We start from the raw sequence: 10,458 nt of genomic DNA on the forward strand, positions 1-10,458 counted from the left end.
ACCAAATTTTAATTATTCGTTTGATTTCTGCTTGAGTTTTTGCAAATATCGATCAAGCCCTTCTTGAAAACTCTCTTTTTGAATATTTTTCAAGAAATTTTGAACATCTTCTTCTTGCATCAAAAGAAATTCATCAATTTCGTCAAGTTTGAAGCGTAATTTCATCCGAACTCGTGTCTCAATATCAAATTTTTCAAATTGAACCATGAATTCTTTGCATTTTTCGATCGCCCTTGCTTTTGTATTTGCAATTTCATTCACTAATCCGACCTAAAATTACAAAAAAATTAAATTTCTTAAAATTTTTCCATTTAAATTTCACCTTCAGAGCATCTTCAGTCGTAAAAAGTGTTCTTTTCGAAATTGCTTCTTCCGCATCTTGTCGATCCATGACTTTTCGCATCGTTCCTCGCACATATTCGGGACAAATTAACCCCAAACGAGCCTCACTCAAGCCAATTTTGAAGTTGGGAAGCATCACACGGTAATCACAAGCCAACGAAATAACGCAACCGCCAGCAGGACAATGCCCGTTAATTGCTGCTGCTGTCAGCAATGGAGAGCTGTAAATTTTGTACCATAACTCTTGGAATGCACGATAAGCTTTTTCAGCTCGGTTCATATCTGGTTTGTGAAATTCGTGGAAATCGAGACCCTCGCAGAAGGATTTGTCAGAAGATGAGGTGAAAATGACGCCATTTGCACGATTTTTGGTTAATTCATCAATTTTGTTTGTAATTTCATGAGCAAATTCTAAATTGAGAGCATTAACGGGAGGACGATTCAACTCTAAAATTGCAATTTCAGTTTTTTCATCAATTGAAACCTAAAAAAAAAATTTTAAATATTAAAATTTCTGGTTAATTTAATTTTTTTTTTATAAAAATTTACATTTAACATCGAAGAATTGCTGCTAAAAAGCCTTTTTGGTAATTTTTGAGCCAAATTGGCTACTTTTAAAATCGATTTTCGTAACATTTTCTTTAAAAAATTTTTTTTTAGATTTTTTTTCCTAAAAAATTTTAAAATTTAAGCAAAATTTAATTTTTTTTTTCTCTATTATCGACGAATATTTAGTTACAAATGACGATCTAACATCAGAAAATTTTTAATTTTAGCAATGCAACATGAAAAACTCGTTTATTCTCTTATGGAAAACATAGAATTCGTACGTTAAAAGTTACATTTTTGAACATTCAAGTACGTCAAGTACAAAAAAAGGTAATGAAAAGTATTAATTTATGAAAAAAATCAAGTTTACGAGCCACGTTCCGGCAAATCGATCGTTTTGAAGCAATTCAATCCCAAATTAAATCCATCCATTTGCATTTTTGTAGTCGATTGCTTCTCCGGGCAGACCTCATACAAGTCAATGGCACGTTGACACCATGCCTTTCCCTTTCTCAGGGTCTTCATGATGTCCTCGCGATACACAATTGGCTCACACGGGAACTGATTCGCATACGCTTCAACTCCGGGCTCAACGAATTTCTCTAAAATGACGACTTTTTGGTCAATTGGATGCTTTTTCTCGAAAGCTGCCTTGTCATAACGCCATTTGAGACTGTAATCGACAATTTCGTAAGCCCAATCTGCGTATAATTGCGATAAGTCTCCCATGGCTTCGTCAATTTCGTGTTTTTTGTCTTCCGGTAATGTGCGGCGATATTTGACGAGTTGAAAAAAGATTACGGCGAGAAAGTGATTTAATTGCGGGAAGCAAAATTCAGCAATGAACAAGTGCAAGGCGTCGTAAAGGAGACTTATGAAATTTACAACCGATTGTGAGGTTGTCGCATCTCCGTTAATGTGTGTATCAAAGGCAAAAACGACTTCCAATGCGTATTTGAGAGCCATTTCCTTGTCACATGCAATTTTTTGGTAATATCCGAACATCTCAACTTTCGACGTGTACATCAATTGCGTGAAAGTTTTGTCAAAATTGACAATTGTGTCGAACAAAATTTGATTTCCGTACTTTTTATGAACGCAATCCGGGAATTTCTCTTTGAAAGCTTCGAGGGTTTCTTCTTGCTCCTTTAAAAATTCGTAAACTTTGTTTTTTTCTTCTGTGTTTTTGTAAATCGAAGCGAAACAGTGCAAGACCAAGTAATAGTAGTAAAGAGCTTCGTGTGTCAACTTGATCGGCTTTAAAATTTCCATCGCTTGTTCCAAAAACTTCAAATCTTCATGAATAATCGTAGATCCGCAGCTTAAATATCCACGAACATAAAAAGTGTAGGCTTTTATCACGCGATATTTGATGAAATTTGGAGAATCTTCAGCAGGCATGACTTTGTCGACTTCGGTTTCCAATTCTTCAGCATGATCGAACAAAACTAAATAAAAAAAAACAAAAATTATTGAAAAATAAATTTTAAAACAAAAATAAAGTCTCACTTTCAAGCATTTTAGACTTTTGCTCATCGGTGTAGCCCTTTTTGCGTCTTAACTGATCATCCAAGAGAGTAATGGTAACGTGGATTTGTTGAATTTCGGTCAATTTGGCATCCTCGCCGAATAATTCACGTTTAAAATCTTCAATTATCTCGCTAAAATTACAAGAAATTATGAAATTTCATTAAATTTGTGCAGAAAAAATAACCTCAAAATTTTTTGACAAAAAGACGCCTTCGAAAAATTATTTTTTTTAGTTATTTTGAGGATTTTTCATTGAACCTTCATGATTTTTCAACTAAATAGCAATACTTACTCCATATTTTAGCAGTTTTATTTTAAGAAATGGCCTAATTTCTTTAAAATTTGATGAAAATTGGAGAGCGCGTCACTTTTGAATGGCGTTCTGAGAATGAATTCAGATAAATTATCAGTGACGTAGTTAGAGAAAAAATTTTTAGGGGCAAATTTTGATTTTCAGAGCCCTAATTTCAAAAAAAAAATCTTAAAAATTGAAATTTTAGAGTTAAAACAAGCTGAAAAACACACGAAATTTAACGAATTTCATTCAAAAATTAATAAAAACTCAAAATTTTCTCAAGAAAATTAAATTTTATTCAAATTTTCATGCATTAAAAATACATTTTAATCAATTCAATTAATGAATTCTTTGTTTTTGCCTAAAATTCATGGCAAATTAAGTAAATTGTGATAAGTAATAATGAAAAAAATCATGCAATATTAATATAAGGAACGTAAAATATCGAATTTCATGCAAAAATCGAGACTCAATTGTCTTTTCCCTTGTACTGATTTTGCAATTGGTCCAATTCGCGGATCAAATCTTTGACGCGTTGAACATTGCGTTGATCTTCAGCTTCGTCAAAGTACTTCAAAGCCTTCTGTCCCCAAAATTTGCCTTTCTTAACGACTCCAGCAACCTCATTTGCTGTTTTGACGACAGCTAAAGGCAACTCTTGCTCACACAATTTGACACCAACTGCTGCAAATTGCTCAAAACGATGAATTTTAGTCTTAATTGGGTTGATAGTTGCACAAGGTTGGGAGTTGCGCCATTGACCTCCGTGATCGACGCTTTGATTAGCCCATTTTGCGTACATCATAGATACAATTGCACGACTACGAACCATTTTCTTCTCGTCAGAAGCACGTTGATACTTGTTCATTTGGTACCACAAGCCGGTAAGAAAGTGATCAACTTGCCCAAAGTAACGCAAACCAATCAAATCTTCAATTTCAGCGGCAATTTCGTGAGTTAAATTGCAAAAATCAATTTCCATCGCGGGATTTGCGGAAGTTTTCTTCCAAATAGATCCGTTAATGTACTCGAGCTTCAACATTAAGTTTGGGATGTTCAAGATTTTGGCACAATAGTAGAGCTGTGCCATTGTTTCGTTGTTCAAATGCGACAATTTTTGGTTAAAACCACCGAGCGGAGAGCTTTTAAGAGTCTTAGGAGTGATATCAAACAACTTTGTCGCATTCCAAGCTTCCTTATCGACATCAGAAAAGTTGTTCTGAAACATGTCGAAGGCACATTCAGCAAATTTCAAACTGTCTAGGTACTCAATGCGATGCGACAAGCCTTTGTGATGCAAAGCGATCCCTTGTAAGGCCACAATGTAGTAAAAAATGCCTTCGCGATCATTTTTAATGGATCCAAAAATGTCGAGAGCCGTTTTCAAATGCTCAATTTTAACCTTTTTACGTTTTCCATCGAAGCTTGGTTGATAACCACGTTGGATATAAATGAAACCTTTGATCGCCAATAGTTTCTTCGATTCAACAGATTTGCCTTTCGACATCAATGCATTGACTTCAGTTTCCATTTTGGTCAAAATGGCCTCATACTCTGTGAAAAAAAGTATTAAAATAATTTTTTGAGTCCTTTTTATTTTAAAAATTTTAATTTTCAGATTTTTTAGAGCATTGAAATAAAATTTTGTGAGCCTCAAAAATAAAATAAAAAAAAAAAAAATTTATAAAAAAAAAATAATTAATTTTAATTTAAAAAAATAAAAATCAAATTATTTAATTATTTTAAAAAACATTAAAAATATTTTAAAAATTAATTAATTAATTCTTAATATCTGAATTAATAAAATAATTTTTAAAATATTTTTAATAATTTTTAAAATTAATTAAATAATTTAATTTTTATTTATTTTAATTAATTTAATTATTTTATTTTAAAATTATTTAAAATAATTAATTTTTTAAATATAAATTAAATAATTATAGAATTAATTAATAATTTTTTAAATTAAATTAATTATTTTTTTGAAATTTAGAAAATTTCGAATTTTGAGATAAGGATTTTGTAAGGAAAAAGATAAATTCTGTATCAAATTTTCATGAAATTAAAATTTTTTATACAATTTTATGACATTTTTTTGTGATTTTCAGTTAAGATGTTATACTTGTACCTCAAAAAAATGGAAAAAAATCAATTTTTATGCAATTTTAGCAAAATTTCCTTTGTCTCATTTACTCAGAAATTAAAATTTCCTCAAATTTTAAAAAAACCTACCTTTCATATTGATCTCAAAACATAAAGCTTGAGTAATTTTTCCCAACAACTGAGCAAACAAACGTTGAATTGTCGAGACTTTTGCTCGTTTTCCATACAATTCTTCAATAAAAGCATCTTCGACCATCTCGAACCTGCAAGAAGGAAAAATGGCGTCAATGGCCTTGATATTGAAATTTGAGATCTTTCCAACGCCCTTTTAGATTTTCTCATTTTTTGCATAAATTTCCCCAAATTTTCATTGAATTTCATAAAAAATCAACAACTTACGGCATGATTTCCCGTTTTTTAGTAGTTTAGTATTTTTATTTTACGTAAAAATGCGAAAAATTATTAAAAATTTACGGAGACACTTGTTGTCCGGTTGCGAAATTCAAAATGAATGATGATGAATTCAGCGGGAAATGAACTTTAGAGCAAAAGTGCATCCAGATTAGGATGACTCATGAATTATTAGACCGTTATAATTGATTAAAATGTTTTTTTAACTGTGAAAAATGATAAATTTTATTTAAAAATCAACTAAAAAATGCAATTTTATCCACTTTTCTTCTTTAAAGCTTCCAAATAAGCTTCCAATCCCTTTTGAACTTTCTTTTGTTGGATCGTGAACAAGAACAAATCGACATCCTGATCCCGATTTTCGTCCAAAACGCGGATAGGCTCCGCTCGTAAGGCTTGTTTCGTAATTGCACGTGCCTCGCCCGACACTTTTTTGAATTGATCGAGAAATGCGACGCATTTTTCGATGGCTTCCTGTTTCGAAGCTGCCGTTTCATCGACAAGTCCATTTTTCAGAGCTTCTTCCGTCGTAAACATCGTGCCCAAGGTCAAGGCACGTTCAGCTTCCTTGCGACTCAAAACGTTGAGCATCGTTGCTTGGAACCACGTTGGCGCCACAATTCCCAAACGCGTCTCATTCAAGCCGATCGTGAATTTTGGCAGCATGACGCGATATTCGCAGCACATCGCAAGCAAACATCCGCCTGCGGGACTGTGTCCATTGATGGCAGCAGCTGTGGGATATGTCGCTCCAAATAATTTCATCCAAACATCTTGAAGCGTTCGCCAAAATTGCCCGGCACGTTCGACATTCGGTTTGTACATCTCCATAATATCCAATCCAGCGGAGAAAACGGAAGATGACGACGACGTCAAAATCAAACCACGTGTTCGATTCTCATTCAACTGATCAAGACTCTTGTCGATGCTTTGCAAGAGCTCAAGATTCAAGCTATTGACTGGAGGACGATTCAATTCCATTGTCGCATACCCGGTTTTATCATCAACCGTCAACTAAAAATAAAAAATTCTTATAAGAATTTTTTTTTTGAAAAAAAATTAAAATTTCTTACATTAACCAACGATCCAGAGGAACTTCCATAAAGCCGTTTGGGCAACAATTGCACTGCACGGATCAATTTCAAACTGGATTGCATCTTCAATACCGTAAAAAAAGTCCAAAGTTCAACTTTTCAATGATCAAAAATGAAGATTTTTCTCTTTTTCGGATGATTTTTCGACAAAAATCTCGAAGACTTTTACAATAATTGATAAAAAATGGCAAATTTCGAGCAAATTATTCGTAAAATCACGAAAAATCTTCTAAATTAAGTTAAAATTCAACGAAAAACGAAGAAAAATCTTCACGGGATGAAGATGTTTTGGTACGACTTTGAAAAATGGCACCCCAAAAGGTCTCATAAAGCAAAAAACGAACTCGCATGACGTTTAAGTGACAGTTGATGAGTTGCAGATTTGCTGTTTACCATTAAAATTGTTGAATTTTTCCCGATTTTACTATTTTTTGCTTCTTTTTCATCAAAAATTTACTTCACAAGTAACGAGGTGAGTTGAAATTTATCATTTTTAAAGAAATTTCATGAAAGTTTCGTGAATTTTTCAACTTTTTTTGTGTTCCGGCGAATTTTTGGTTGACATGACTTGCAATACTAACAAATTTTCTTTTGTAGGATGTTCCTTACTCGCTCCGAATACGATCGTGGGGTCAATACCTTTTCGCCCGAAGGACGTTTATTTCAAGTAGAATACGCCATTGAAGCAATTAAGCTCGGATCTACCGCAATTGGGATCTGTACGAAGCATGGAGTTGTCATCGCGGTCGAAAAGCGCATCACTTCTGTGCTCATGGAACCGGCAAAAGTAGAAAAAATCGTCGAAATCGATCGTCATATTGGTTGTGCGACATCTGGATTAATTGCCGATGCTCGTACTTTACTCGATCGCGCGCGAATCGAAGTGCAAAATCACTGGTTTGTCTATAACGAACGCATGACAGTCGAATCTTGCGCGAAAGCTGTGTCTGTGGAAGCGATTAAATTCGGCGATAGTGACAGCGAATCGGCAACAAGTCGTCCATTTGGTGTTGCAATCTTATTTGCGGGCATCGATGATGGCGAACCGCAATTGTATCACATGGATCCATCAGGGACATATACGCGTTTCGAGGCAAAAGCCATCGGGAGTGGCAGCGAAGGCGCTCAACAAACGTTGCAGGAACAATATACGCCGGATTTGACGTTGGAAGACGCCTTGAATGTGGCTTTGAGCATCTTGAAGGAAGTCATGGAGGAGAAATTAAATTCCACAAATGTCGAAATAATGACAATGACACCCAAGGAGCTCTTTAGAATGTATTCCAAGGAGGAAATTGAGCAGGCGATCGGCAACATGCATAATTAATTCGTGTTTTTCGGGTTTTTATGGAATAAAAATTCATTTTTTTCAACATTATTATTAAAAATCACGCTAAAATTAATTTTTTCCTTTACAACTTCCTTTATTTCGGTGTGTCCATAAGCCTCGTTGCCAAGCATATTCCCTTCCGCAATCCTCACAAGGCCATTTTTGTCCCTCATGTGATTGTAAATGTCTTTTTAGCTCATTTTTCCTCTTATAAGCCTTCTCACAAATGTGACATTTGTGATCTTTTCGATCGGGATCGTGTTTGATCATGTGTTCGTTCAAGTCAGCCATGTATTTAAAGCCTACATCGCAAAATTGGCAGAAAAATCTCGCAAAAACTGACTTATGCGATCGATTCATGTGATTATTAATCTTTTGCTTCCCTCGCATCTCCTTGCCGCAAATGTCACAGATGTAAGTTGGATCGTTTTCGTGCTTTTTCATGTGTTCCTTCAAGTCAGTCGTCGAAATGCCGCATTCGATGCAATACGTTTTGATACCTTTGTGCTCCCGGAACATGTGCATCTTCAAATTTAGCTTTACCGTGTACTCCCTGCCGCAATAATCGCAAATGTATTTGTGTGTGGAGCGTTCGTGACGTTGCAAAAGCGGGTAATTTTCAAAGGTTTCCGAGCAAAAGGCGCATGTGAAGCAATTTTTGGGACGTTTTAGTCTCTTACGACCTCGAACAATCGTTTTGAACGACAATTTATCACGATTTATTCGCAAAGGCATCTCTTTGCGCAACGAACGAGGCTCCAAATTTTGATCGGTTGAGGGTTTCATGACTTTTAAGCTTAAATTTCCGGATTCTTGAAGTCTGCGGATGATTTCTTGTTCTTCAGATTCGTTGCCGGCATCGTCATGAACATCAGGTTCATCATAATAATCCACAGAATCTTCCTTTTTGAAAGGATGTGTTTCGTTTTTGTCTTCGGGCACGATGAATTCGTCAATTAATGCCTTTAATTTGGATACAATTCGAGAAAATTCGATAATATGAACCTAAAAATAATGAAAAATTAATTTTTTTTAGTGAAATTTAAAATTTTTTTTATTACTTGACTCTCGTGAAGGACCAAATCGTAGAGAGATGCACAAGAAAGGCGGCAAGAGCCACAAATGTACGCTGAATGGATGATTTCTTCATCAGCAAATGTGTTTTTTGGTGCAGAATTGATATAAACGCTTGCAAATTCTTGTTGTGACATTTTAATTGCTCCTTTTTCTTTTAATTTTTCTATTTTTTCCTTTAATTCTTTAGAAAAACAAACGACTCGAAGTAAAATGTAAACAAAAACTTACTTGAATCAGCAAAAAGGCAATTTCAAAAATATAATTTTGCCGGCAACTTTGATTGAAAATTCTTTTTCCATCGAGATTTCATTGAAAATCGAGAAAAATCACCGAAAAATGGTGTAAGTATAAATTTTGAATTTAAATTTCATGAAAAATCATTAAAAAATTTTAATTTTTTTAGTTCAATTACGCTTCGTGAAGCTGGAAGATACACCGCAGACAATCTTTATGGAGAAAACTCAGAAATTTCCGAACTACAGCTCTTATTTAGTCTCACGGAGCTTTATCGAATGAAAAAAGAGCTGAAAAAAATTCCCGGAAATACTCTTTTTGATGAAATTGTTGTCAGTAAGTGACATTTTCTTAAATTTTCATAAATTTTTGTTCAAATATTTTATTTTTAGACATCGAGGATGTTGCAAAGGACTTGGAAACAGAAGTTGATCGTCAAATGCCGTCTCCAGAATCTCCGGATTACAAAAAGTTTCTCGCTATGAAGGCTTTTTCGTTGAATTTGCGAGGAAGTAACGCCAAAAAAACGACGGATTCGTCTGAAATTGATTATCATCCGGAATTTTGTATGAAAAGTGTCGAAATATTGGAAGAAATTCGTCTCGAACCTGTTGCTGTTTACTTCTATGTTGATGCCTTAAATACTCTTGGGACATGTTACTTGTTCAAAAACCCTCAAAAAGCCGTGGATTATTTGTCAAAAGCTGAATCGACGTACAATTCCTTCTTAAAAAAGGTCCCTGATGCCAAAGAAGCCTTCACGCCATACAAATTATTCGACGTGCCACGCGAAATTAAGACTTTATGGTGTCTCCTGATGGCGCATCATTACACATCGATCTTCCTTTTTGCCGCCTGGAGTAATGTAAAAAACGACAGTATGAAGTTAAAGTACGCTATGCCCTCAATTCGTGCCAAAATCTCAATTGACAAGTCGGAAAATCAGGGAATTTACGTAATTAACAATACAATGCCCGCCATGGTCGAGGAAATTAATTGTCTCATCAAGAATTTGCATTTTGCACAAGTAAATCACTTGTTAGCGGGTTTTATGAACAATTTGGTTCAATATCGTCGTTCCTTGCCGGAAGACGAGCGACATAAGGTCGATTTTGCGCAATCTTTGGTCTCATTGGCTTACGGATCGTGGGCTTATGAGCTCGTTCATACAAGTTTTCTCGTACTTACCGATGCTTTGGAGTTGGAAGAGACTCCCGAAATGAGTTTTTATGCCTTTGACGACTTAATGACGGGCGAATATACCACCTATGAACATCAATTTTCGTGCGAATTGCTTCAAAGTGTCAAAAAACTCAAAAGTGCCATCAGAAAAGGCAAACAATGGACTCGACGTGCTGCTGATATGGGAGATAAGTCACATTACGCCAACTACGCAGAAGCTTTGTTGGCTCAATTTGACGTTTTGGAAGAAGATATCAAATTTTTGGATGAGTTTCAGTAAAATCCCGCATAATTTATCACTTTTTTCCTTT

The 10,458-nt window shown here is 34.8% G+C and overlaps 7 protein-coding genes across 7 annotated transcripts; 2 read left to right on the top strand and 5 right to left on the bottom strand.

The window, feature by feature from the left end:
* Positions 1-12: 12 nt before the first annotated feature.
* Positions 13-978, bottom strand: LOC134828402 (enoyl-CoA delta isomerase 1, mitochondrial-like). Its single transcript, XM_063841380.1, has 3 exons — positions 892-978; positions 323-826; positions 13-270 (listed from the first exon to the last, which is right to left on the bottom strand). Exons 1-3 carry the CDS (start codon positions 976-978, stop codon positions 13-15), a joined length of 849 nt encoding a protein of 282 aa, XP_063697450.1.
* Positions 979-1,128: 150 nt separating this feature from the next.
* On the bottom strand, positions 1,129-2,819 carry LOC134831389 (uncharacterized). The gene is made up of 3 exons (XM_063845109.1): positions 2,714-2,819; positions 2,401-2,552; positions 1,129-2,339 (listed from the first exon to the last, which is right to left on the bottom strand). Exons 1-3 carry the CDS (start codon positions 2,716-2,718, stop codon positions 1,258-1,260), a joined length of 1,239 nt encoding a protein of 412 aa, XP_063701179.1. The 5' UTR covers positions 2,719-2,819; the 3' UTR covers positions 1,129-1,257.
* Positions 2,820-2,995: 176 nt separating this feature from the next.
* Positions 2,996-5,321, bottom strand: LOC134832325 (uncharacterized). Its single transcript, XM_063846309.1, has 3 exons — positions 5,219-5,321; positions 4,949-5,082; positions 2,996-4,270 (listed from the first exon to the last, which is right to left on the bottom strand). Exons 1-3 carry the CDS (start codon positions 5,221-5,223, stop codon positions 3,186-3,188), a joined length of 1,224 nt encoding a protein of 407 aa, XP_063702379.1. The 5' UTR covers positions 5,224-5,321; the 3' UTR covers positions 2,996-3,185.
* Positions 5,322-5,413: 92 nt separating this feature from the next.
* LOC134832327 (enoyl-CoA delta isomerase 1, mitochondrial-like) lies at positions 5,414-6,616 on the bottom strand. Its single transcript, XM_063846312.1, has 2 exons — positions 6,304-6,616; positions 5,414-6,244 (listed from the first exon to the last, which is right to left on the bottom strand). Exons 1-2 carry the CDS (start codon positions 6,385-6,387, stop codon positions 5,486-5,488), a joined length of 843 nt encoding a protein of 280 aa, XP_063702382.1. The 5' UTR covers positions 6,388-6,616; the 3' UTR covers positions 5,414-5,485.
* A 44-nt stretch (positions 6,617-6,660) lies between these two features.
* Positions 6,661-7,723, top strand: LOC134832328 (proteasome subunit alpha type-5). The gene is made up of 2 exons (XM_063846313.1): positions 6,661-6,796; positions 6,922-7,723. The coding sequence occupies exon 2, from the start codon at positions 6,923-6,925 to the stop codon at positions 7,649-7,651; it is 729 nt and encodes a 242-aa protein (XP_063702383.1). The 5' UTR covers positions 6,661-6,796; position 6,922; the 3' UTR covers positions 7,652-7,723.
* Positions 7,687-8,902, bottom strand: LOC134832326 (zinc finger and SCAN domain-containing protein 10-like). The gene is made up of 2 exons (XM_063846311.1): positions 8,716-8,902; positions 7,687-8,659 (listed from the first exon to the last, which is right to left on the bottom strand). The coding sequence occupies exons 1-2, from the start codon at positions 8,863-8,865 to the stop codon at positions 7,724-7,726; spliced, it is 1,086 nt and encodes a 361-aa protein (XP_063702381.1). The 5' UTR covers positions 8,866-8,902; the 3' UTR covers positions 7,687-7,723.
* Positions 8,903-9,067: 165 nt separating this feature from the next.
* LOC134828403 (uncharacterized) lies at positions 9,068-10,427 on the top strand. Its single transcript, XM_063841381.1, has 3 exons — positions 9,068-9,072; positions 9,135-9,301; positions 9,358-10,427. Exons 1-3 carry the CDS (start codon positions 9,068-9,070, stop codon positions 10,425-10,427), a joined length of 1,242 nt encoding a protein of 413 aa, XP_063697451.1.
* Positions 10,428-10,458: the final 31 nt, after the last annotated feature.

The sequence above is a fragment of the Culicoides brevitarsis genome, chromosome 2 (genome assembly GCF_036172545.1).
Source record: "Culicoides brevitarsis isolate CSIRO-B50_1 chromosome 2, AGI_CSIRO_Cbre_v1, whole genome shotgun sequence".
Lineage (NCBI taxonomy): Eukaryota > Metazoa > Arthropoda > Insecta > Diptera > Ceratopogonidae > Culicoides > Culicoides brevitarsis.

Coding starts and splice junctions, on each gene's coding strand:
- LOC134828402 (XM_063841380.1), bottom strand. CDS start 978: ATGTTACGAAAATCGATTTTAAAAGTAGCCAATTTGGCTCAAAAATTA. Junction 827..891: donor GCAATTCTTCGATGTTAAAT/GTAAATTTTTAT, acceptor TTTTTTTTTTAG/GTTTCAATTGATGAAAAAAC. Junction 271..322: donor CGACTGAAGATGCTCTGAAG/GTGAAATTTAAA, acceptor TTGTAATTTTAG/GTCGGATTAGTGAATGAAAT.
- LOC134831389 (XM_063845109.1), bottom strand. Junction 2,340..2,400: donor AAAGTCTAAAATGCTTGAAA/GTGAGACTTTAT, acceptor TTTTTTATTTAG/TTTTGTTCGATCATGCTGAA.
- LOC134832325 (XM_063846309.1), bottom strand. Junction 4,271..4,948: donor TTTTGAGATCAATATGAAAG/GTAGGTTTTTTT, acceptor TTTTTTTCACAG/AGTATGAGGCCATTTTGACC.
- LOC134832327 (XM_063846312.1), bottom strand. CDS start 6,387: ATGCAATCCAGTTTGAAATTGATCCGTGCAGTGCAATTGTTGCCCAAA. Junction 6,245..6,303: donor CCTCTGGATCGTTGGTTAAT/GTAAGAAATTTT, acceptor TTTTATTTTTAG/TTGACGGTTGATGATAAAAC.
- LOC134832328 (XM_063846313.1), top strand. CDS start 6,923: ATGTTCCTTACTCGCTCCGAATACGATCGTGGGGTCAATACCTTTTCG.
- LOC134832326 (XM_063846311.1), bottom strand. CDS start 8,865: ATGTCACAACAAGAATTTGCAAGCGTTTATATCAATTCTGCACCAAAA. Junction 8,660..8,715: donor TGGTCCTTCACGAGAGTCAA/GTAATAAAAAAA, acceptor CATTATTTTTAG/GTTCATATTATCGAATTTTC.
- LOC134828403 (XM_063841381.1), top strand. Junction 9,302..9,357: donor TTTTGATGAAATTGTTGTCA/GTAAGTGACATT, acceptor TTTTATTTTTAG/ACATCGAGGATGTTGCAAAG.